Consider the following 24,969-nt stretch of genomic DNA (forward strand, 5'->3'; position numbering starts at 1 on the left):
TAAGATAAATGACAATCCTCAAGAAATTCCCTCTTGCCTAATGTTTTCTCTCTTACTACTAAATGTTCAATCACTGACAAAGAAAATCCCACTAATAAATGATCTACCAGAAGAAAAAATACCCACAATCTTCTCTATAACTGAAACATGGCTGAAAAACAGTGATAATGTTCTCTTAAATCAACTTGATCACCCCAACTATGATATCTTTCACTTCCCCAGATACAAACATAGAGGTGGGGGTCTACTAATCATCAGTAAAAAGGAGTTAAAAATTAAATCCTACAAAGTTGATATTCCCGCCCTCCCCCCACCAAGAGGTGGCAATACTAAAATCATCATAACTAAACATAGGCACGGTCTGTTGTCCACCTGGAACACTTCAAAAGGACTGCTTACCCCTAATCAAAATTTTCACAAAAGCATTTCCATCACCTGAATCCATCCTAATCATAGGGGATTTCAACCTACATGTAGATAGCATACCAAAAACTACTGCTTGTGAAATATTCCTAAATACAATGGAGCAACGGGCTGGTCGCAATTCGTAAACAACCCTACCCACAAAGCAGGACACATACTTGACCTAATATTCACAAACAACAATAACTGCATAATCAGTTCATCTCACTACATACTACCATCTAATACACCAACTAATAAAAGCAGAAATAACTCTCCTTAACACATAGCAAGCAATATCACATATAGGAAAAAGAGAGAACCAAAAATACTCGGAGAGGCCATAAAAAATAAGATAGCAGATTTTAAAAATGATGATGCCACCTCAGCATTTAACTCCTGGGATACAGTCATCAATGAAATAACTGATAAACTATGCCCAGTAAAAGAAAAAAATTCCAAAAAGAACACAATACCTCTAAACAAAAGAAACCCTAGTACTGTGAAGAGCTAAGACACACTAAATAAACCCTGAGAAAATCTGAAAAGGATTGGCAGAAATGCCAGTCCATGAAATCATTAGAAATATACAAATCCCTTTTAACAAAATACCCTGAACAAATCAATAAAGCAAAAAAAGACTATTACATGAAACAGATTCATGGTATAATATTTAGTTCCAAATTAGTCTTCAAAACTGTTAAAAACTTAATCAAGGATCCATCCTTCCTCCATCTCGAATAACATAACTTTTCAAAGAACTCATTCAATGAATATGCCACTTCATTGTTAAATAAAATTAATAGGCTAAAAACATAATTCCCCACCTGTTTACGAACAAAAGAACATGAAGAAAAACATAGGCAAGCAAAATTGTATCTAAACTTGAAACTTACCAAATCACCAAAATTAAGTCTGCTGTTCACCCACTGGATTCAACCCCTGCAAGTTCCCTGAAAACAATACACAGAATAATCACACCAACACTCACAACCATGATCAACCATTCGCTATCAGAAGGATTGGTCCTCAATAAGGCAAAACAAGCTGTGATTAAACCCATCCTAAAAAATAAATCTGGAAGAATTGATGATTGGGACAATTATCGACCTATATCAAACCTGCCTTTCATCACCAAAATCCTAAAAAAAAAAGCAGTGTTACCACAACTAGAAAGCTACCTAGAGGACAATAATATTCTATACACTGACCAATTTGGCTTCAGAAAATATCGCTCTACAGAAACCGTTTCATTTCCCTAACTGACCGTGTACTTCAGGGGTTTGATAATTGGCCTGACGGCAACCTTTGACACTATAGACCATACCCTGCTATGCCATCAATTAAAAAATATTGGAATAGATAGAATTGCTACCACATGGTTCCTGTCCTTCCTAGCAGATAGATCCTTTCAAGTTAAACTGGACAATCACATATCCCCAATAGATACAGGTGTCCCCCAGGGATCGGCAGTCTTGGCTACCCTATTCAACATTTACATGCTGCCACTATGTACATTGCTAGCAGAACTAGGAATCAAATTCTTCCTTTATGCAGGCGACATACAATTCTACATCCCATTTGACAAATCATTTGATAAAACGACCTCAATTCTGTCAACCCACATGAAGGCAATACAACAAAGACTAACTCAGCTGAAATTAACACTAAACACAAAAAAAAACTAAAATTGTGTGATTAAGGAGAAATTCCACGATTATCAAACCGCCAATCCTAGACCTAGGTAACTTTAACATTACCCCCTCAGAAGAGGTATGAGACCTAGGAATACAGATTGAGAATTTGTCAATGAAAAAGCATATAAGCAAATTAATTAAAACAGGGTATGCCAAGCTTAGAATTTTATATCAACTGAAACCTTTACTAACAATACTGGACTTTCGCACTGTTCTACAAATACTATTTTCAGACATAGATTACTGCAACTCACTATTACTAGGCCTACCCTCTGGACTTATAAAACCATTACAACTACTATAAAATGTCTCAGCCAGACTGCTACTAGGGACAAAGAAATTTGACCACATCACCCCCTCGCTGATAGCACTGCACTGGCTTTCTGTACAATCCAGAATTCATTATAAAGTTTTGACACTAATCTTTACATCATCAACAACATTAATCCATGTTTATTAGAAGTGACCCTTCAACCATACAAACTACAGAGAGCCCTAAGATTGCAAGACAAAGGATTCCTAAAGATGTCTACAACACGGAGCACACATCTAACACAAATAAGAGACCGAATGTTTTCCATAGCCAGCCCAAAGTTATGGAATTCCCTCCCAGAATCACTACGTCTGATAACAGAAAGAAAGAGTTTCAAATGGGAACTGAAAACATGGCTCCAGAAATGTTTATAATCTAACATAAAATGTCAGTAAACAGGTAACGTCACTGTCGCTGTCAGAAATTTAGATAATCTAACTTATAAATGGACCGACGGCCCACAAATGCGCAGTAGAGAACAGCTCTACCGCACATGCGCGGGCGGGAGAGCACGTCGGTCAGAGCGGAGCTACAATATGGCGCTGGGAGGAGCAGCGGCGGCGATATCAGGAGGAGTAGCCGTGGCACCATCGGAGTGTCGGGCGGGCCAGCATTTGGTGCTGGGAGGAAATTCTGCGGCAGGGAGGAGCAGCTGAGGTGCGCACAAGGGAGGGATCCCCTGAGACCTCCCGTCTCCGTGTCTGCGCCATCTAGCAAGAGTGGGGCCAGGCTGAATAGAACAAGAGGGAGAGGGAAGGGGTTGTGGATGAGGTGAGGGGATGGAAGGAAAAGGGATGTGAGTGAATAAATGGGAAGGGTAAGAAGTTGTGGAGAACCGAAAAAGAGGGAGTGGAGGAGGGCTGAGGGAGAGGGAAGGGGTTTTGGATGAGCTGAGAGGGGATGGGAGGGGATGAGAGTGAGGGATGGGATTGAGAGAGAGTGGGGAGTGACTGAGGGAAGGGGAGGGAGAATGAGGGGGGGAGGTGAGAGTGAGGGAAGGGGGGTTTCAGTGAAAGGGGAGGGAAGCAGTGGGAGAAAGAGGGTAAGACTGAGGGAAGGGAGTTTGAGTGGGGGCAGGGGAGGGTGAGTGACCGAGGTGAATGAGCGAGGGGAAGGGGAAGTGAGGGAGAAGGGTAGAAGGGTGCAGTGTCCGAAAACAGACTGAAAAAAAAATGTTTTAATATAGCCCGTTGTTACGGGCTTAACGGCTTGTACTTGTATATTGAGAAATAATGAGTGATATAAAGTGTAAAAAGAAATCATATTGAGTATAGCATGTAGAATATTGAAATGATAATTATAGATTACAATCCTCCTCATACTGATTGTAGCATGTAGGATAATGAAATGATAATTATAGGTTACAATCCTCCTTCATAGCACCTTAATTAATTTATTGTTATGTTTATGGAAGAATGTGAACCCTGGGCTGAGATGGGAGGTGTCTCAGCCCACAGGGAGGAGCCCTGTGAACCTCACCGTCAGCGTGGAACACAGCTAGAAGTAGAGACTTTATTATAAATGGAGGAAACAAAAGGGAAACTTTGATAAAATGAGGAAAATAGAAAAAAACTGAAAGGTGCAGCTGCAAAGGTTAAAAGTGTACAACAGGCGTAGACATTGTTTAAAAATACAATCTTAGACGGCAGTCCAGATGTATTCCACACATAAAGAAAGGTGGAAAGAAGGCAAAATGATTACCATCATGGTTAAAAGGTGAGGTGAAAGAGGCTATTTTAGCCAAAAAAAATCCTTCAAAAACTGGAAGAAGGATCCATCTGAAGAAAATAGAAAAAAACATAAGCATTGTCAAGTTAAGTGTAAAACATTGATAAGACAGGCGAAGAGAGAATTTGAAATGAAGTTGTCCATAGAGGCAAAAACTCGTAATAAAAACTTTTTAAAATATATCCGAAGCAAGAAACCTGTGAGGGAGTCGGTTGGACCATTAGATGACCGAGGGGTTAAAGGGGCTCTTAGGGAAGATAAGGCCATTGCAGAAAGACTAAATGAATTCTTTGCTTCCGTTTTTACTAATGAGGATGTTGGGGAGATACCAATTCCGGAGATGGTTTTCAATGGTGATGAGTCAGATGAACTGAACGAAATCACTGTGAACCTGGAAGATGTAGTAGGCACTGCAAACAGAAGAGGCATGCACATACATTAGTTCTACGTTAATAAGGCTTGAATACTAATGGTTAAGTATCACAATCACCTCCATGCTAACGTGACCCCGTAGCGGCTGCCGGTTATGAAGACAAACTCGGTGTCCATTTTCATTACTGGAAGATGGCCGGTTATGAAAACCGATGCTGAGTTTACCTGCGTCGGTCTTCATAACTTGGCAGTCTGCCGAGGTTTTTTTTTTGTTTTTTTTTTTATTGAAGAAGTACCGAAAAGCAGTTTTTTCTGCTTTTCTGTACTTCTTCTATGTGCACTCAGCTATTAACGCCTGCTGCAGGACTAAAACTCAAGAGATGCTTCATAAAGCGGGACAAAGAGCAAAGAGAAGCTATGATATTCATCACATCAAGGCTCCAGAATTTCAGCCTGGTGACAAAGTCTGGCTGTCTAGTAAACACCTAAGACTCAAGCTACCTTCAGCTCATTTTGCTCTTCGCTTCGTCGGACACTTCCCTATTCTCCGACGACTTGGTACTCTTACCTACAGTCTAAAACCACAGCATTGAAGATTCATAATGTGTTCCATGTCTCACTATTGAAACCATTAATTCTTAGTAAGTTTTCAACCAAGACACCTGAACCTACACCTATTGATGCAGAAGAAGACATTGAATACAAGGTAGACGCTATCCTTGATGTCAGGAAAAGAGGCAGAGTATGGGAGTATCTCATGTCTTGGGAGGGTTATGGGCCTGAAAATAACTCTTGGGAACCTCAGGCAAATATCATGGATAAAGAGATGCTTCAACAATTCCACAGAACGCATCCTCAGAAACCAAGACCAGGTAGGAAGCCGGGAGGGCGCCCTTTGAAGGGGGTACTGTTGCGTCCGTCGGTCTCAGATGGCTTCGCCCCATATGCCTCACCTTGTTCTCGGCTCCTCCTGCTTACCTTGGGGAAATGGCTACTGCCGCGTCTACATGTCGCCCTCTCCAGCGTCCCCGGAACAGCTATGGCGTTGCCTCCCACCATGTTCCTCCCAAGGGCCTACTAGGGTGCGCGCGCTACCCACGTCTTTATTCCAGCTATGGCGCGAACCTCGGGGGCGTCCCCCTCGAGTGACGTCACTACATCCAGGTATATAGCCTGCCCTTACTTGCTAGCTAATCAAGTTAGCAAGGACTGGATTTCGGATTGGACTCGTCCAGTCTACGCTGCTCTGCCGCTTCCGTGCTGCCGCTGGAAGCTCTCTCTCTGCCCTTCGGGGTAACTACTAACCTGGGTACCCGCTCCTCGGGGGCCCTTCCTCTTCTTTCAGGTGCCTTACTGGGATCAGGTACTCGCTCCTCAAGGGCCTGCTCTCCCTGCCTCGGTGCCTGGAACCATCTACTTCTGCCTGGTGGAAACCTTCTACGTTATAGCTACCATCTAGTGAGTAATCTAATTCTCAGTCTGTCTCATCTACAGCTTTGCTGTGCTGGGAACTCTACACCGGAACCTCCCTATATCAACTTGGTGAGACGGGTCCCTCTGCTGAGGGTCCCTGGACTGCTACTTCAGAACCTGCTCACTGCTGCCACCTCTGGTGGCTTACATCTGCTGTATAATAAAAGACAATTCAGTGTTTGTGCATCCTGAGTCTAGCCCAGTAGTGTGGCTCCCCTCGGGGCTCCTCCCCATGGGCATGGTCATCTTCCACATGGTCATCATCCACTCAAACACCTCAAAACCATAACAGTAGATGACAGGTACTTGTGACTTGGATTGGCCACTGTTAGAAACAGGATGCTGGGCTTGATGTACCCTTGGTCTGACCCAGTATGGCATATCTTATGTTCTTATTCCTTACTGAAATTCAAGTACACTATGTCTAATGCTCTTCCTTTTTCCAACACTCTGATCACCCAATCAAAGAAATTGATCAGCTTCATCTGACAAGATTTACCTTTAGTAAATCCATGTTGCCTCAGATCTTGCAATCCATCTGATTCTATAAACTGCACTTTTCTCTGTGATAGCAGTGAAAACATTAATTTGCTCACTACAGAGGTCAGACTAACCAGCCTATAGTTCCCAGCCTCCTGCTTACTTCCATTTTTATGAATAAGAACCACATCTGCCCCTCTCCAGTCCTATAGAACTACTCCCGACCCAAGAAACATTGAAAAGTCAGCCAATAGAGCTACCAGGATTTCTCTAAGTTCCCTTAATACCCTCTGGTGTATCCCATCTGGCCCATAACCTTATCTACTTTAAGTTTAGTTATCTCCTCTTGAACACTGTTCTGAAAATCAATTTGAGTTTTACCTCACTGCTCCATGTCTTTCCACAGTGAACACTGAACAGAAGTATTTGTTAAGCAATTTTGCTTTTCCTCATCAGCTTCTTACATATTCCTCCCCTTTACCTCTGAGCCTCTCAATGCCACTTTTGCACTTCCTTGTATTACTAACATATCTTTAAAAAGTCTTGTCCCCTGAATTCCGTATTTGCTATTTTTTCTTCCATTTGAATTTTTACATTCCTGTTTTCCCAGCTTCTCTTAGCTGTTCCAGATATTGTTGTCTGTCTTCCACATTCTGTGATCTATTGTAATTTATGACTGCTAACCTTTTCCCCCTTACCTTTTCAGCTACTTCTTTAGAAAATCATAGCGGCATCTTTCCTTTATTTACTTTCTTTTGAAAAGGTTAGTTGCCTGTATTAATATCTCCTTTTAGTTTTGCATTTGGCTTACGGCCCTTAACAAAGCCCGCTTGGCTCGGGGAAATCAGTCGGGGTAAAAAAACGTTCAACCGTTCGGCAAGAATCTTAGCCAATATTTTATAATCGCAGTTTAGTAGTGATATGGGTCTGTACGAGGCCGGGTTAGTAGGGTCCTTCCCAGGTTTAGGTAAAACGATGACATGCGCTTCATTGAAGGTTGTAGGGAAGGCACCAGTGGTTAATCCCGCTTCGTAATATTTTGCAAGGGGAGCAAGAACAAAAGACGACATTATTTTGTAAAACTCATAAGAGAGGCCGTCTGGGCCTGGGGATTTTCCGGCGCTCGCTGCGTGTATAGCTTGTTCTATCTCGTATTCTTGTAAGGGGCGGTTCAGGAAGACCCGCTGGGAAGCATTGAGGGTCGGTATAGGAAGGTCCTGAAAGAAAGTCTCCTCCGCCGCCTGTTCCCCCAATGCCTCTGAAGCATAAAGGAGACTATAAAATTGTCGGAACACCTCACTCACTTCTTTTGCATTAGCAGTGGCCACCCCCGCCGAAGTGATTAAACTCGCTACAAAGGATTTGGGGCGCTGGGTTCTAGACAGGTTCGCCAGTAGGCGGCCCGGTCGATTCCCAAACCGAAAAAAGTCTCGCTGCCTCCTCCATTCATACGACTGGGCCCTTTTATCTAAAAGGGTGTTGAGACGACCCAGAACACTATAATAGGCCTCTCTAGCTTTGTCTGTATTTTGGAGCAATAGGGCCTGTTTTCTGTCTTTCAAGAGGGATTCTAGTTGTAGAATCGTATGATTAATTTGTTTGTTTCGAGCATGGACATAAGAAATTATTTCTCCCCTAATAACCGCCTTCGCCGCCTCCCAGTAAAGATGCGGCGTGTCTGTGTGTAAGCTATTATGGCGAGCATATTCTTTCCATTTCCCCTTAAGAAACTGTTGGAATTGACAGTCATCTTTTAGGAAGGCAGGGAATCGCCAAATTCGTGTGCTATGGTCAGTGGGTTGGGAACTCAGCACCACTGATACTGGGGTATGGTCTGAGACTGAGGGTGCTTCTATGTTGGCCCTCCTCACGTCAAAAAACCCACTCTGTGAAACTAGGATGTAATCAATTCTCGAGTGCGTGCCATGGGCCTTAGATATGTGTGTATAGTCCCGCTCCGTGGGATGGAGTGTCCGCCACACATCGAGCAAATCTAGTTGCTGACAAAGATAGGACACTCCTCTTTTCCTGTGCCCCAGAGGAGCGGGTGTAGGTGCACTCTTGTCTAGTGAGGGATCATGCACTATGTTAAAGTCTCCTGCCACATACAGTGTGCCCTGAGCATGTATCTGAAGGAGGTTACTTAAGTCCACAAAAAATTTATGCGAGTAGAGATTAGGGGCATATACCGAACAAATTGTGACTGGTTTGCCGTCCCAGACCCCCAACAGTATTAGATATCGGCCTGCCGTGTCAGGAAGGGTTTGAGTCACCTGTAGATTTGTCGCTTTATTAATTAAGATAGCTACTCCCCCTTTACGGCGGCATGCTTCTGCATACTCACATCTTCCGACCCATTCCCGTCGAAGTTTACAACTTTCTAACGCTGTAAGATGGGTCTCTTGGAGACACACGACGTCTGCGTGAAGTCGTTTAAGAAGATTTAGGACTTTACGTCTCTTAATTGGGGTGCCTAACCCATTAACATTCCATGAGACCAAATTCAACATTTCTTATAGCACAGGAAATTCAGAAATCTAACATATAGTGTATCTCCAAGGAAAATGGGAGGAGGGCTCCCAGCCTGACCCTCCCCCCCTGCGCCTCTTAGGCCCGGTCTCCACTTCTTTTGAGCAGAGTGTCTAAGCCCCGGTTTGTCACCATTTCGCCCCCAGGAAAAGAGAAGAAACACCTTTGTTTCCCACCCATATCCCTCCCAGCCCCCTGCTGAGCTCTCTCCGCTGTCCCCCCCCAAAGCCCTATCCCCCTGCCCCCTTCCCTTCTGTTCCCCCATCCCCTCCCCCTCCATTCTCAACAATCCCAAATCCCTAAACCTGATTGAGAGGTGTCTTGCCTCCCGGCTCCTCCGGGAGAGAAGGATGAGTCTACGCTCTCAGAGCGGGCAGGTGCCCCGCCTCTGCATACCTCCATAGGAATCTATAAATTTGTAACGAATATGTTATTTAGAAAATAAACGTCCAAAAATAATGTCTGAGTAACAACAAAAGGAATGAAACTCCAAATGTCTCTGTGACTGGGCCGCATCTTCCAAAGCTGCACGCCAGACCTTCCCTTGAGAACAGAATTTTGCGCTCTTTGGGTCGGGATGCCCCTGTCCAGTATATCCAGGCCGCGCCTTGTTTGGGCCTTAAATTACAGCACCGTCCCCGTAATGTACTGTCCGGTCATCGGAAAAAACAGTGCCTTTTGCGGGCAGACCAACTGCTCCAATCAAAGCCCAGTCCTCAAAACCTCAAAACACTAGAAACCGCTATCAGGAAACTTTTAGTAACACAGAAAGGTGTGTTAGAAGCGCTGAGTGAGTGTTGATCTGTGCTGCAGTAGGTCGGACGTCCGTCCGGTTTTGGTGCTTCTGTTCACTGCTTAGTAAGTTGCCCCCCTCCGCAAGATGGAAACCGTTGTCAGTCACTAGCTCCTTGCAGGAACTGCTGCGCTGCCACTGGCTCCGCAAAGCTGTGCTGTTTGCCGTCTCGCCAAACCTTAAGCACTGCGGGGTATTGAAGCGCAAATTTAATTTTTTTCTCGAATAGTTTGGAGCATATCGGTGAAAATGTTTTCCTTTGTTGTGATACGAGGACTGAGCAGTCTTGGGTGATTCTTATTTTGTGTCCTTGGTACAAAACATCTGGACTCTTCCGGTAGGCCAGCCAGATTCGCTGTTTGATCGCTGAGTTTAAAATTTTTGTAATGGCGATCCGGGGCCGCACATCGGACTGCCTGCGGACCCCCAAACGGTGCGCCCGTTCAATTTTCAGCTCTCCCTCTAGATCGGCGAGTCCGACTGCTCCCGGTAACCACGATTCTAGGAAGCCCCCCAGACCGTTTTCGTCTAGAGACTCTGGTAAGCCGAGAAAACGGAGATTATCTCGGCGAAGCCGGTTCTCCAAATCGTCCAGCTTTTCCTGGCAGGTTTGCACTGCAGCAGTATGCGAACTGACGGCCCCCTCCATCTTGTTTACTCGATCTTCTATATCTCCGACCCTCCCTTCTAACTGATCAATGCGTGGGTTTAAGTCCAACAATGCCGATTTTACCTCTTGAAGTTGTTGGACAATGCCAGCCAATTTCGTGTCCAAGGTAGCCTCTAATGTTTGTTGTAGGACATCCACTGTTAGAGGTAAGCCTCCGGCGGGCCCCGGATCGCCGGCTCCCGTCGCCATTTTGGGATCCACGAGCTTCGGCTTGCCTTTATCCTTGTCCCTCTTTCCTCCTCTGGAGGCCATTACCGGCGATGATTTGTTCATAAAGTGAACAATCGACATGTACAGAAGGGAGTCCAGCCACTTGTGAGTAGATTCTATTCAACTGGTGTCCGATGCCGGTAGATGCAGAGGCGCGGCACCCGGAGCTAAGGGAGAGCACGTCTACCCTAGCACATCGCCCCACGTGACTCCTAGACCTTTTAAGTGTTAGGGGATTCATGAATTTTAATAAATGTAAATATATATATTATAAAGATTAGTGTACAATGCTTTTCAGATGCCCTTTCTATATAAATAATTGGCTTTACTTATCTTAGGAATCATCCTGGATGATTCCAGCCCTCCATAGTAGGTTTGCCAGTCTGTGTTGAAAGACACTGCACCCCCTTCTTCAATAGGTGGATTCCATCCATATTCAGCGCCTTGCAACATCATCCCATCATCATCTTCCATAACAAGCTTTGAAGGAATTGGGTCAAGAGCTGATGTAGGCGCTCTCAGGGGTATTTTGTAAACCAAGCTGAGAAATCTTATTGAACTGCGTGGCCTTTGGCACAGCCCTTCTGAGGCTATCTGCTTCTTAAAGGGATCTTGGTGACCATTACACCAGGGTATTGTCTTGAATTTCAGATATCATATGTATCTATGGGGATGAACAGTGAAGATTGTTATGAAGTTATTGTAAAAAATAATATCATATTATATTTTGTTTTGATAGATTTTACTTGTGGATAGTGTAAATTGCCTCGAGCACCTTTAGAGAGCTGTGAAATATAAATAATAAATATAGGAGAGGGCTCCTTTTGCTGAAAGTTGTTCTATCTCCGTGTACTGAATGGGATGATAACCTCAGAGAAATATAATTAGTAGATAGGAAATTTCCCATTTAGTTTTGCCATATCTTGTTGATTATACTTTACTTTGCTAGTGTTTGCTATTAAAGAATATAAAACTTCAAATGTTAGAGCTTGTTCAATATTTCATTGAGTAATTTCAGCTAATCTAACATAGTCTTCACTTTTACACTTCACTGTGGGGTAGATTTTCAAATACCGCGAATAGGCGTACTTTTGTTGGCGCTCCAGGCGCCAACAAAAGTACGCTGGATTTTAGTAGATACGCGCGGAGCCGCGCGTATCCGCTAAAATCCGGGATTGGTGCGCGCAAGGCTATCTATTTTGTATAGCTGGCGCGCGCCGAGCCGCGCAGCCTACCCCCGTTCCCTCCAAGGCCGCTCCGAAATCGGAGCGGCCTCGGAGGGAATCCTCTAACGCCCTCCCCTCACCTTCCCCTCCCTTCCTCTACCTAACCCACCTGCCCGGCCCTGTCTAAACCCCATCCTTACCTTTGTCGGGGGATTTACGCCTCCCGGAGGGAGAAGTAAACCACCGCGCGCCAGCGGGCCGCTAGCGCGCCGGGACGCGACCTGGGGGCAGGTCCGGAGGGCGCGGCCACGCCCCCGGACCGCCCCGGGCCGTAGCCACGCCCCCGAGCCCACCCCCGGAACGCTCCCGACACGCCCCGAAAACGCCGCTGCGCTCGGTCCCGCCCCCCGACACACCCCCCTCCGAAAACCCCGGGACTTACGCGAGTCCCGGGGCTCTGCGCGCGCCGGTAGGCCTATGTAAAATAGGCTCACCAGCGCGCAGGGCCCTGCTCGCCTAAATCCGCCCGGTTTTGGGCGGATTTAGGCGAGCAGGGCTCTGAAAATCCGCCCCTGTATTTGTAGCATAGTTAAGAGTTCAAAGTCTGTAGTATCATCAGCATTGTAATAATGATAAAACTGATTCTTTGCAATAACAGAGCTATACTGACTTTGGAGACATCATTAAAGAAACCCTGAATAGGACACGACAGTACAACAGAATTGAGAGTGCCAAGATCCTGATTCTGTGTTTGCAGCAGGTAAGAGTAATGTCATAAGTGGTTCACTACTGCAAAAGCATCAGAAAGGTCACACAACTTTTGCATGGCTAAAATAAATAAATAAATGCACTAATTTAAAACTTATAGTTTTCTTTTCTTTAATATTTTGGTGAATTTTAGTCACTGGCTGGTGAAAGACACAGTGCATATCAACATTGTACAAACTGTGTAGCATGATATGAGTTATACCAATAATGGGCAACACATCTGCAGCCGTAACACCAACCTATGGCTGCTGGCTGTATGAGAAGCAGGTACTTAGAGGCAAAAAATGACATCCACCCAAACTGCAGCTGCAAAGCGAAAACAGGATCAGTCAATAAACATTTACTGCTAAGAGACACAGAAGTCAGGGATGCAACACTACAGAGTTCTCCTGTGGCAAGAGTGGACAACCTGTGGTTTGGGGCCTACATGCAGCTCTTTCATGTGCAAAACGCAGCTCTTGTCCGCCTATCCCCATAGCATCTAAGCACTACTGCAGAGGATAGAAGGATCTGGGCTGGAGTAGGGAGCACACAGCAGAATAAACCAGAGAAAAGCTGTTCTGCTTCCCGCTCTAGCCCCTTCCCTCCTGAATTCACAGTGCTGTTGATTGCAGTGGAAACCGGGAGCAGAGGCTTTTCTCTACTCCTCCCTGCACTGCCTCTGCTTACCTGCCTGCAGGTAAGAGAACTGAAGGACAGGAAGGAAGGGGGCATGGCTGTGACTGACAGGATAGCAAAGAAGAGTCAATCTAGCTCCCTGCTTCAGCCATCCCCATCCTGTCTACCCTTCACCCCACTTGCTGCCTGGAGCAGAGGGCTCCTCTCTTCTGCTGTCTGAAAGGAAGAAGCTGGAGTGAACACTGCCTCAGGCCCAGCAGATCACTATGCTTCCAGAACTTGGGATTCAGCCAATTCTTTTGCATCTCCTTTGGTGTTTGAAAATTGTTGCACTGCATACAGCATCTGGCTTGTTGCAATTTCCAGTTCAGTTTTTGTCTGCATATTTCTATTTACACTTTATGGACTCTATATTCTGTCTGAGGTCAATATTCAAAAGGGCTTGTCCAGCTAAGTTCAAGACTTAGCCTTTTAAACCCTGTGTTTTTAATATCTTTCTAAGCTGAATGGTTATGTCTTAGCCATGTAAGTCATTACATGCCTACAATTTAGCTAGATAAAAAAGGGGCAGGATAATTTGTGCTCTGGGGTGTAACGTGACTAAATGCATATTAAATGCTGGTACAGCTGTCAGCCATATGAGCATTAAATACTGTAGCCAGTGGGAGAAGGACAAAACTTCTCCTTCTCCTGCTAGCTTAGCTGAACACTGTTGGGAGGTTCAGATTGCGGGTTAAATTGGGGGGAGGGATCGGGGCTGCTTCACCGGTACATTAGAACTTATTTGTGGGATCGGGGCTACTCAGACAGTATATTAAAATATATGGGAGGCAGCGGGAGGGATCAGGGGTACTCAGACAGTATAATAAAATGTATGGGGGGGGGGGGGCAGCAGGAAGGATCAGGGCTGTGTGGCCACTGAATTTAAAAATTCAATAAGCCGGCTAAGTGCTAGGTTAACTTTACCAGGTAAATGTAGTTAAGTATATTCAGTAAGGAATTTATTCCGCTTAATATTTGGCTAAAGTTATCCAGGTAACTTTACCCAGGCAACTTTGCTGCTGGGCTGCTTACTAAACATTGACCTCGATTTGTCTCCAACAGTTAACTGACACCTATGGATATATTTTATGTAATCTATAAGGTGTTAAAAATCATCTGAATAAAATCTTGTTTCCATTTTCTAAAACTGTTGATGCAATTCTGTCTATTGGGTGGCTAGAACTGACTATGGCTTTCTTGACTGAATATAGGGTTCCTAGGAATTTTTCTTGTAATGTTGCGATATAGCTAATGGCAAGCCAAGGTATGCTTAGTCTAGGGATGAGCTTTCCTTCTTGGTTATTTAGAAATTTTTGTTGGAGATATTTTGGCTCAGTTCTGCCAGTGATGTGTGATTCAGGGACACTTGATTGATAGAAAATGAAAAAATGTCTTTTATACTGTAGATGCAGCATTTCTATATCTAGAGAAGGTGTATTTCTATATTTCTAAGGCCAGCACTAGAGTGGTGATGAAGGGGAATGGAGCAAGTGCTGAGGTCAGGGGGAGAGATAAAGTGTGCCCACTGCCGTTAATCTATGTCAGTCGGTGGGGTAGGGTGGAGTTTTGCCCTTCTTCCTCCTCCTCCCATTCTAACTCATTTATTCTTTGCCCCCGAAGAGCAGGGATCATTTGGGTGGGGTGGAAGGCACTCTGAAGGAAGCTGGTAGCATGAATCACTTCTGGTCTCTTCTATCCTGCAGAGCAAAATCTGAAGAGCTATAAAAGCAGCAGACTGTTAGCTAGTCAATGGGAATGTGCTGGAGTGGAGGGGAAGAGGGGCCGGAGAAGTGGAGGCAAGCTGAGGTCACAGCAAGGGAGGGACATGAGCCAGGAAGAAGTGAGGCTTCTATCTGAAGTGGCTGGGCTGAGCTCTGGCTGCGGAACTAGGGAGTCTTCTGGAGCATGGGAATGGGAAAAGAAAAAGGGGCTGCTGTAGAACGAAGAAGGTCTGGAAGAAATCAAGAACTTTACATAATGATGTGGCAGTGCTGGAGCACTCTGAGAGTGAGCACATGAGAAGCAGCACAACAAAATATGTGTCTGTGTCTGAGCCACTGGCTTGCAGTGTGGCTGTCTCATTGCTTGGTTGCTGGTTCAAGAGCTGATTGGTTGGCAAGAGACTTTAACATCAGGCCAGGAATTCAGGATGAATAGATAGATATAGATGTAGATATATATGAAATTTAACCAAACTTAGGGGAGAAGGATCAAACAATTTAAATGGAAGGGGGACTGCAGATCAGTTTGCTCATCCCTGGGCTAGGGTATGCTGTATTTAATTATTCAGGTAAAATGTGAAATTTATGTTGGAGATATTTTGGCTCATTTCTGCTTCTAAGTCATATGACATACCTCTCAAAGATTGGCTTGGCATGTTTTTGGAGCTGTTGAAGCATGTGGCTGTTTTTTCCTACAATTCATCCCTAGCTACAGAGCTGTGAATGGGGTAGACGGGGATAGGGAGGAGGCCATGGGAGGGGTTCAGGTGGCCTGGTGGTCCTGTGAAGAGGGGAGTGAGGGGATCAGTCCAACAGAGCCTTCTGTGATGGTATTGTGAGGTGAAGGGATCAGTTCTGCTGTGCCTTCTGTGGCAGTCTGACAGGGGAACATTGCAGCCCCAATCAGGTAACAGAAAAACTTAAACTTGCACCTAGAACGAGGCAGGAGGGAAGGGTTAGGATGGCTACTGTAGTTAGTGATTTGATCATTGGGAGTAGCCTAGTGGTTAGAGCAGTGGGCTGTGACCCAGGAGACCAGGGCTCAAGCCCCACTGTCGCTCCTTGTGACCTTGGGCAAGTCACTTTACCCTCCATTGCCTCAGGTACAAATTTAGATCATAAGCTCTCCTAATGTAATCTGCTTTGAAGTGCTGAAAAGTGCAAAAAGCAGAATATAAAAATTTAAATTAAAAAAAAATTAGGAACGTAGATGGCTGATAGGTATGACAATCGCTTAATAACTTGCCTGCCACCTAGATAAGATTTCAGAAAGTGTTGGGGAGGGATGTTGTTTACCTCTGGTTGGGATTATTTTTCCCTATGTGCATCACATCTTGGTTTTCCACTTTAAATTTCATCTGTCATTTAGTTTCCCAGTCTTCTAGTCTCAGAATAATTTAGAATAATAGAAATCCTCAATTAAGTGGCCTAAAAAGCCCCAAAAGACTTGTTATTACAAACTCTGACTCTTAAACCCACTTAAGCATTTGCTGGGCCACGCACAATATTGCTCTGTGATTCAGACATTGATCTTGCTCTGTCTAGACTATTGTAATGCTGTTTATATTGGCTTGCCAGCTACTATGCTTCGTGCACTACAAGTCCTGCAGAACTCTGCAGACCGTCTTATTTCAAGTTTGGGCAGGAAAGCGCACATTACACCTCTTTTGATGGACTTTCATTGGCTCCCAGTTGCATGGCGCTGTGATAACTTGGCCGATAGCGGCTTAAGAAAAAGCCAGAAGGAATAAGGAGGTAGACTCTGCCTCTTTCCTTATGTGCAATTTATTTACAGTGAAAAGCAAAAATTAAACAAATGATACAACTCACTATACAGCTCAGTTAGTACACAGACAAAACATAGCAGATCTTGGCGCAGATTGGGTTCCTGCGTGCATCTGGGGGCCTATCTAACCCTTCTAGTCCCTGAGTTCTTATACTCTGGTGAAGGGCTCCTCCCTTCATCCAGGGTTCCTTGTGGGTCTGGAACTTAAGGAGGACCGGGTGAGATAGTGCCTGGTCCCTTAAGGTAGTCTGAGGAAGTTTCCTATAGACTCCCACATACTCTCCCCCTCAGCTCAGCCTTGGCAGGATGAGCGCCTGCCTGTACAAGGGACACCTCTCTATACAGGAAATCTGCATTGATGTTTTCCCTGCATGCCCTATGTCGTATTTTATAGTTAAAGGGCTGTAGGGCCAGGAACCATTTCATCACCCCTCGCATTGGACTCCTTATTTCTATTTATCCGTAGGAGAGGTTGGTGGTCCTTTATGAGAGCAAACTGCCATCCCAGCAGGTAGTAGCACAAGGCCTCCTCCTTGACTGTTGAGTAACGCCTTTCTCGTGTCATCAGATTCCAGCTAATATATTTCACAGGATGTTCTTGGCCATCCTTCTCTTGGACTAAGTTTGCTCCGAAGCCTCCTTCTGAGGTATCAGTCTGCATTGTGAAGGGTTTGATGAAATCAGGACTTATCAGGACTAGTTCAGAGCATAATGCCTCTTTCAGAGCCCGGAAGGCCTTTTCTGCTTCAACTGACTGCTGGACCTTCTCTGGTGCTTTCTTCAACAGTAGCCTTGTGAGAGGCTTTGCCTTCTCTGAATAACTGGGGATAAACCTTCTATAGAACCCTGTAGGCCTAGGAATGCTCTCACTTTCGCTTATGTTTGTGGTACTTGCACCCGGGTGATTGCTTTTTTCCGGGTCTGCAGATGGACTTTGACCTTCCCCAGGGTGTAGCCAAGATACTGGACTTCTTGCCCTCCTAGCAAGCAATTCTTAAGAACATAAGAAATTGCCATGCTGGGTCAGACCAAGGGTCCATCAAGCCCAGCATCCTGTTTCCAACAGAGGCCAAACCAGGCCACAAGAACCTGGCAATTATCCAAACACTAAGAAGATCCCATGCTACTGATGCAATTAATAGCAGTGGCTATTCCCTAAGTAAAATTGATTAATAGCCGTTAATGGACTTCTCCTCCAAGAACTTATCCAAACCTTTTTTGAACCCAGCTACACTAACTGCACTAACCACATCCTCTGGCAACAAATTCCAGAGCTTTATTGTGCGTTGAGTGAAAAAGAATTTTCTCCGATTAGTCTTAAATGTGCTACTTGCTAACTTCATGGAATGCCCCCTAGTCCTTCTATTATTCGAAAGTGTAAATAACCGAGTCACATTTACTCGTTCAAGACCTCTCATGATCTTAAAGACCTCTATCATATCCCCCCTCAGCCGTCTCTTCTCCAAGCTGAACAGCCCTAACCTCTTCAGCCTTTCCTCATAGGGGAGCTGTTCCATCCCCTTTATCATTTTGGTTGCCCTTCTCTGTACCTTCTCTATCGCAACTATATCTTTTCTTAGATGTGGCGACCAGAATTGTACACAGTATTCAAGGTGTGGTCTCACCATGGAGCGATATAGAGGCATTATGACATTTTCCGTTTTATTAACCATTCCCTTCCTAATAATTCCTAACATTCTGTTTGCTTTTTTGACTGCTGCAGCACACTGAGCTGACGATTTTAAAGTATTTTCCACTATGATGCCTAGATCTTTTTCCTGGGTGGTAGCTCCTAATATAGAACCTAACATCATGTAACTACAGCAACAGTTATTTTTCCCTATATGCAACACCTTGCACTTGTCCAAATTAAATTTCATCTGCCATTTGGATGCCCAATCTTCCAGTCTTGCAAGGTCCTCCGTAATGTATCACAGTCTGCTTGTGATTTAACTACTTTGAATAATTTTGTATCATCCACAAATTTGATAACCTCACTCGTCATATTCCTTTCCAGATCATTTATGTATATATATTGAAAAGCACCAGTCCAAGTACAAATGTTGGCCATCACTCCTGTTTTCCTCAGACTGGCTAACACTGCCTGGAGTTGGCTTAGGTGTGTCTTCCAATATGGGCTGTACACCATAATGTCATCCAAGTAGATGGCTACATACCCTTCAGTGGATGGAGCAGGCAGTCAACCAAGCACTGAAACATTGCGAGGGTGTCAGGGAGTCCTAAAGGGAGGACGGTGAATTGGAAAAGTTCTTCTAGTGTTGAGAACATAGTCTTCTCCTTCGCCGCTGGCTTGAGAGGCACCTGCAAATAGCTTTTGTAAGGTCCAGAATAGAGATGAAGTGGGCTGATCCCAGATACTCAATCAGCTCATCCACTCAAGGCATTGGGTATGCTGCAAGTTATGAGACATCGTTGACCTTTTTAAAGTCAGTGCAGAACCTTATGCTCCCACCTGGCTTCGACACCAGCATTAAGGGTAAGGACCAATCACTGTTAGACTATTCTATAACTTGGAGCCATAACATTTCCTTCCCTTCAGTCTCAATGACGTGGTACCTGGCCTCGTGCATCTGATAGGATCATTGCCGCACAACAACTCCAGGAGGCAATATGATGTCATGCTGCACCAGGTGGGTATGACCTGGTAGGTTTGAGAAGATCTACTTGTTTTGCTTCACCAGTTGCTTTGTTAGCTGTCTGTGTGGTGGACTTCTGCTCTCTGAAAAGAATCTGGGTTTGGTTCACTTCAGGTCTGACATCTGGACCAAATTCTTCTTTTTGTACCACTCCACACACCTGTGGATCCCACTTCTTCAGAAAATGTACATGGTAGATCTGAGTTTTCTTTCATTTTATAATCCATCAGCCCTGTTGGGCTAATAGCTTGCTTTCCGAAGAGGGGAGGAGGACGAGGATGTGGTTCCCCTGGCTGGAATACTCTTTAGACTGTGGGGCGATTATAAGCTTGGGCTTGGGGAGCCTGAGCCTGAGTCTTCTCTAAGCATAGGCGGGCCACCTCCTCAGGTATTTTTTTAGGCAATCCTGCAGTCAGAGAATGTAGTCCAAGAGGTTCTGCCCGGGGTTCCCTTCGTCCTCCCAAGTTTCCAAAGCTAAGTCCAAGATTCATCTCAGCCTCCTCCCATACAGTAATTCAAAAGGAAAAACCCTATCGAACTCTGTAAGGGATATTTATTTTTACCTTAGAAGACATTCCTTTAAATGTCCTTTTTCATATAAAAGTCAGTTATTATAAATACAACATTTTTAATTGTGTGTGGGGAGGACCTGGGCGGGGTCTGACACAAGGCTATAAGGTTTGCTTAGGGCCCTTGCACTGCTCCTGCTAAGAAAATGATCTTCAAAGGCATTTCCATGGGTAAAACAGTGCTTTACCCTCAAATGTCTGTTATAAAAATGCCTGCTCAATATGCGGATAAACTTATGTCCTTATAATGCACATAAGTTTACCCAACATGTTTGGAGACGGAGCTGGGGAAGGTTTTGCACTTATACGTATACTTTTGTTTTTTCAAATGTATATGTGTAATTTTCCCAGAAAAAAAATCTGCACACAACATTAAGCAGGTATAATTATGTGCAGATAATTTGAGTGGAATAATTTTCAAAGAGAACGTTATGTGTGTGCTTTCCCTTTGAAAACTGGTGCAACTTATGTGCATATTTGACTTAAAATGTATGCGTGCTGTTATACAATTACTCAATTGTACATTTGTGCACAATGTACATTAAGTCAGATTTAATAAAGTTGTGGGTGATCACATGTGATTACTTGCAAGTGATAGGTTCCTCACTGACCTTATTCCCTCTCACTCTAGCAGGTGGATTGGAAGGACCTGATTTGAATGTTAAGCTTAGTGCAGTATTACAGAATATAAAATGCAGCAAGTCTTCACAAATTATGCAGCTTTCATAGGGGAATACTGTAGTTCATGTCCAGATTTATCCAGACTTCTTATCTGAACAGACTTTTCAACAGTCCAAATGTCAACTTGATAAAAAAAAAGTAAGAAGATATGTTTGACTGCTGGAGTCCTGGGATTAGTTACAGGAATGAAGAGCCAGTGTCAATCTCCATATCCAACATCACTTGGTAAAGAAAATAGAAATGAACCATGTGCAATATTGTTATCAAAGTCTGTCGTACTCTGCATTCTTTTCTTAGTACTACTAAACTCACTTGCTAAACCTTCTTACATTGCTTTCTTAGAGAAACCACTAAACAGGAAAGGCTGGTGAAATGAGAAATCATTTTTAATAATCACTCACCAAACAGAACAGATAATCCAGAGCAGTTTTAGCAAGGAATATTCCCCACAACAACCATCAAATCCCCATATGCTTTTTTAGCTTCCTTCTCAGGCTCTTTTGAGTTCACTGTCTTATGGCTTGTGCCTGTCTCTCAAAGCTACTACAACAGGACTTTAGGAACAGCTTGTGCAGACTCACTGTGATCTCCAATTAAATATAGCTCTTCTCCCTTTTGTTTTTTGTTTAATCTCTAATTAGCTTTATTAACTGGTATTGTATTGTGTGATGTCTGTTTCTCATAACTCTTACTCTCCTAGTATACATTCCCAAATGTAGCCAAGTCAAAATTTTGGAAGACTGATGAGTGATGCAGGATATGAGAATTATGACAACACCCTGGAATCCTAGCTACCATATCTGGTATTTTCATGTTGGCATCACAGATACCCTATATATTAAGGAAGTGCTAATTCTTTCTACTATGGCATGCTTCATTTCTTTAATGAGTTGGCACAAGTGCAACATGTGCAATCAAATTGCACAAACTACCCATCATGTTGAGTAGTATGACAAGGTGCCCCTTGATATCCTGTCATTAGGAAAATGTAAGTAATGTCTAGTGTAGGATTTCAAGACATGAAACACTTGGTCAAGATATCAGGAGTATGTTGGCATTGCTGTCCCCGTACTACAGCCACAATAGTTAAAAATATCCAGAGGCTAGCGAATGTAATGAGCTAAAGAGTTTGGTATGGTAAGACTTATGCCTGTGAGAAGATACAGATTTCCCTCAGTTCCACATTCAAGGACTTTTTGCTCAGGAACTTCTCATGAGGTACTTCTAGAACTTAAAACATGAGGCCTTGTACTCTCCTTCTCCTTACCAGCTACTGTTGCCTATCTTCCACTTTCTTTGAATTGCTCTGTTTCTTTCTTATACATCACTTTCCTGAGTTTATGCAACTGTAGCACCTATGTTTCAAAGCACTGCATTTTTTCAAGAGAAATCCCTCTTATCTATATGCTTTTATAGGCCTTTGTTCAGACTGTGATACCAGCCTGCATCTGCTGTTAAAAATGTGCCCATTATTTCCCTTTGCGTCTGCTCAATGAATTGCATTGGAATACCTAATTTTGTGATTTTCCTTCAAAACCATCTTATTATGCATATTGCACAATACTCAGCTTCATTAGAATGTTGAATTTCACAATAAATCTTCATTTACATTGAAATTTCTATACCATATCATTTACAGATGAAAAAATATTCGATGAATATATCTTCTTTTGTGATAGTTCATTGCATTTACTCTTTAATGAATAGTGATACATTTTTTTTGCGCTAAAACATCATATGAAAAAGTCATTATTGCTCTTTAATAAATAGACCTGGTATAAAAGTTCTTTACAAAAGTATCATCATTTTTATGGAAATATTTATCACCACAGACTTCTTTGGGTCTCCCTATTATTTTAAAACCTTTGAAAATGCAAGTTCTGCCATACTGTACTTTTTTTGCCTGCCACAGACCATCTTTCATAGGTAAATGTAAACAAGTTTTACCCAAACCTAACAATGATTTGTGTGCTCTAAACATAAGCAAATGCTTCTCTTTCTGACCTGGCAGCTGTTTGAGAGGAACCTGGAAGATCCCAGCAGTGTCTCTTCCTTTAATAACATGAAAGAACTCGCACGCCGCTTCTCCCTCACGTTTGGCTTGGACCAGGTGAAATGCAGGGAATCAGTAGCCATGATACACAAGTACGTTGCACTTTGTTAGTTTTTTTTTTCTCAAACTTATAGGACCTGTACGGATTTTTATTTATTAAGATCCTGTTCCTTTCTTCCTTCTAGAGAAGGCATTGAGTTTGCATTTAAAGAAGCAGCTGCATTTGAAAAGAACCTTCCACCTTCTAATTTATCCTTTCTGTTCATCATCAGTGAATTCTCCAGTAAACTTCTCAGACCTGATAAAATACTAATGTAAGTTCACTTTCTGGTTTTCTACATCATATTGCACATTTAAGAATTTATTTCAGTAACGAAAAAAATGTAAGTAATATTGAACCATTGGTCTTACCTAGCATGTGCACTCGAGTGTTAGAGTGTATAGCACTGAATGAAGAGGTAGACATGATTGGCATCTCCAGAGGCCTGGTGGAAGGAAGATAACCAATGGGACAGTGCTGTGCCAGGGTAGAAATTATATTGCATTGATAGGGTGGATCAGCCTGGTGGGGGGTGACACTTTGGGGTAGATTTTCAGACGAGCGCGAACAGCCTACTTTTGTTTGCGCTCCAGGCGCAAACAAAAGTACGCTGGATTTTAGTAGATACGCGCGTAGTTGCGCGTATCGGCTAAAATCCTGGATCGGCGCGCGCAAGGCTATCGATTTCGTATAGCCTGTGCGCGCCGAGCCGCGCAGCCTACCCCCGTTCCCTCCTAGGCCGCTCCGAAATCGGAGCGGCCTAGAAGGGAACTTTCCTTTGCCCTCCCCTCACCTTCCCCTCCCTTCCCCTACCTAACCCACCCGCCCGGCCCTGTCTAAACCCCCATCCTACCTTTGTCGGGGGATTTACGCCTCCCAGAGGGAGGCGTAAATCCCCGCGCGCCAGCGGGCCTCCTGCGCGCCGGGCCGCGACCTGGGGGCGGGTACGGAGGGCGCGGCCATGCCCCCGGGCCGTAGCCACGCCCCCGTACCCGCCCCCAAAACGCTGCCGACACGCCCCCGCAACGCCGCGCGCTCCGGCCCCGCCCCCCGACACGCCTCCCGACACGCCCACTCCGAAAACCCCGGGACTTACGCGAGTCCCGGGGTTCTGCGCGCGCCGGTGAGCCTATGTAAAATAGGCTCACCGGCGCGCAGGGCCCTGCTCGCGTAAATCCGCCCGGTTTTGGGCGGATTTACGCGAGCAGGGCTCTGAAAATCCGCCCCTTTATGTGGATGGCATAGAGTCCAGCAGAATAAAGATCCTGCATAAGACTAAATGCACAGAAGAATCTTTATGGGTAGAAATCCCACTGTTTTGGGGAGGAGTATAGCGGTAGGAGTATACCTCCGTCTACCTGGCCAAAAAGATAAGATAGATGATGAAATGCTCTAAGGGGTAGATTTTCAAAACTTATGCATGTACGTCCATGGGCACGCGCAATTTTATAACATGCGCACAAATGGCTGCTGTGTCGGGCACCTCTAGCCCCGCCCCACCCCACCCCCCTGGACCGCCCCGCCCCCTGGATCGCCCCATTTTAAAGCCCTGGCACTTACACGCGTGGCCAGGCCCGTTTGAAAATTGGCTCAGTGCACGTAAGGCCCGGGATTTATGCGCCGGGGTTTTAAAATCTACCCCTAAGAAATTAGGGACGCTAACAAATTTGGCAGTACAGTCATAATGGGAGATTTCAATTACCCTAGTATTGACTGGGTAAATGTAACAGGACATGATAAAGAGGTAAAAGTTCCTAGATGGAATAAATGACTGCTTCATGGAGCAATTGTTTCTGGAATCAACGAGAGAGAGCTGTTTTAGATCTAATTTTTAGTGAAACACAGGATTTGGTGAGAGAGGTAATGTGTTTGCAGTAATGATCATAACATGATCAAATTTGACTTAATGACAATAAGTAAATCTACTTCCTAGTACTAACCTTCAAAGGAAGACTTTGATAAAATGAGAAAAATAGAAAAAACTGAAAGGTGCAGCTACAAAAGGTTAAGAGTGTACAACAGACATGGACGGACAGCTGCTCCTTGTACAATCACCACATGTGGGACATCAGCTGGTCCCACTTCCTTCCCTGGTTTCTTATCCACATTATTGTAATTTGTGCTGCTGCCATTCCCAGATGTACCCCAAGTGTTCTCGCTAGAGCTTGCTTGTGTGCCCAATAGACATAGGAGTGCCCTAT

The 24,969-nt window shown here is 44.3% G+C and overlaps 1 protein-coding gene across 2 annotated transcripts in view; it reads left to right on the top strand.

Moving 5' to 3' along the window:
* Window positions 1-24,969, top strand: part of LOC115092303 (cohesin subunit SA-2-like) — a 360,840-nt gene that overhangs the window by 269,169 nt on the left and 66,702 nt on the right. For both annotated transcript variants that reach the window (XM_029603069.1, XM_029603070.1), the window contains 3 exons: window positions 12,492-12,593; window positions 22,687-22,820; window positions 22,914-23,042. In XM_029603069.1, the coding sequence (XP_029458929.1) occupies window positions 12,492-12,593; window positions 22,687-22,820; window positions 22,914-23,042 (365 nt within the window). The remainder of the gene's footprint in view (window positions 1-12,491; window positions 12,594-22,686; window positions 22,821-22,913; window positions 23,043-24,969) is intronic.

This window comes from Rhinatrema bivittatum, chromosome 5 (assembly GCF_901001135.1).
Source record: "Rhinatrema bivittatum chromosome 5, aRhiBiv1.1, whole genome shotgun sequence".
NCBI lineage: Eukaryota > Metazoa > Chordata > Amphibia > Gymnophiona > Rhinatrematidae > Rhinatrema > Rhinatrema bivittatum.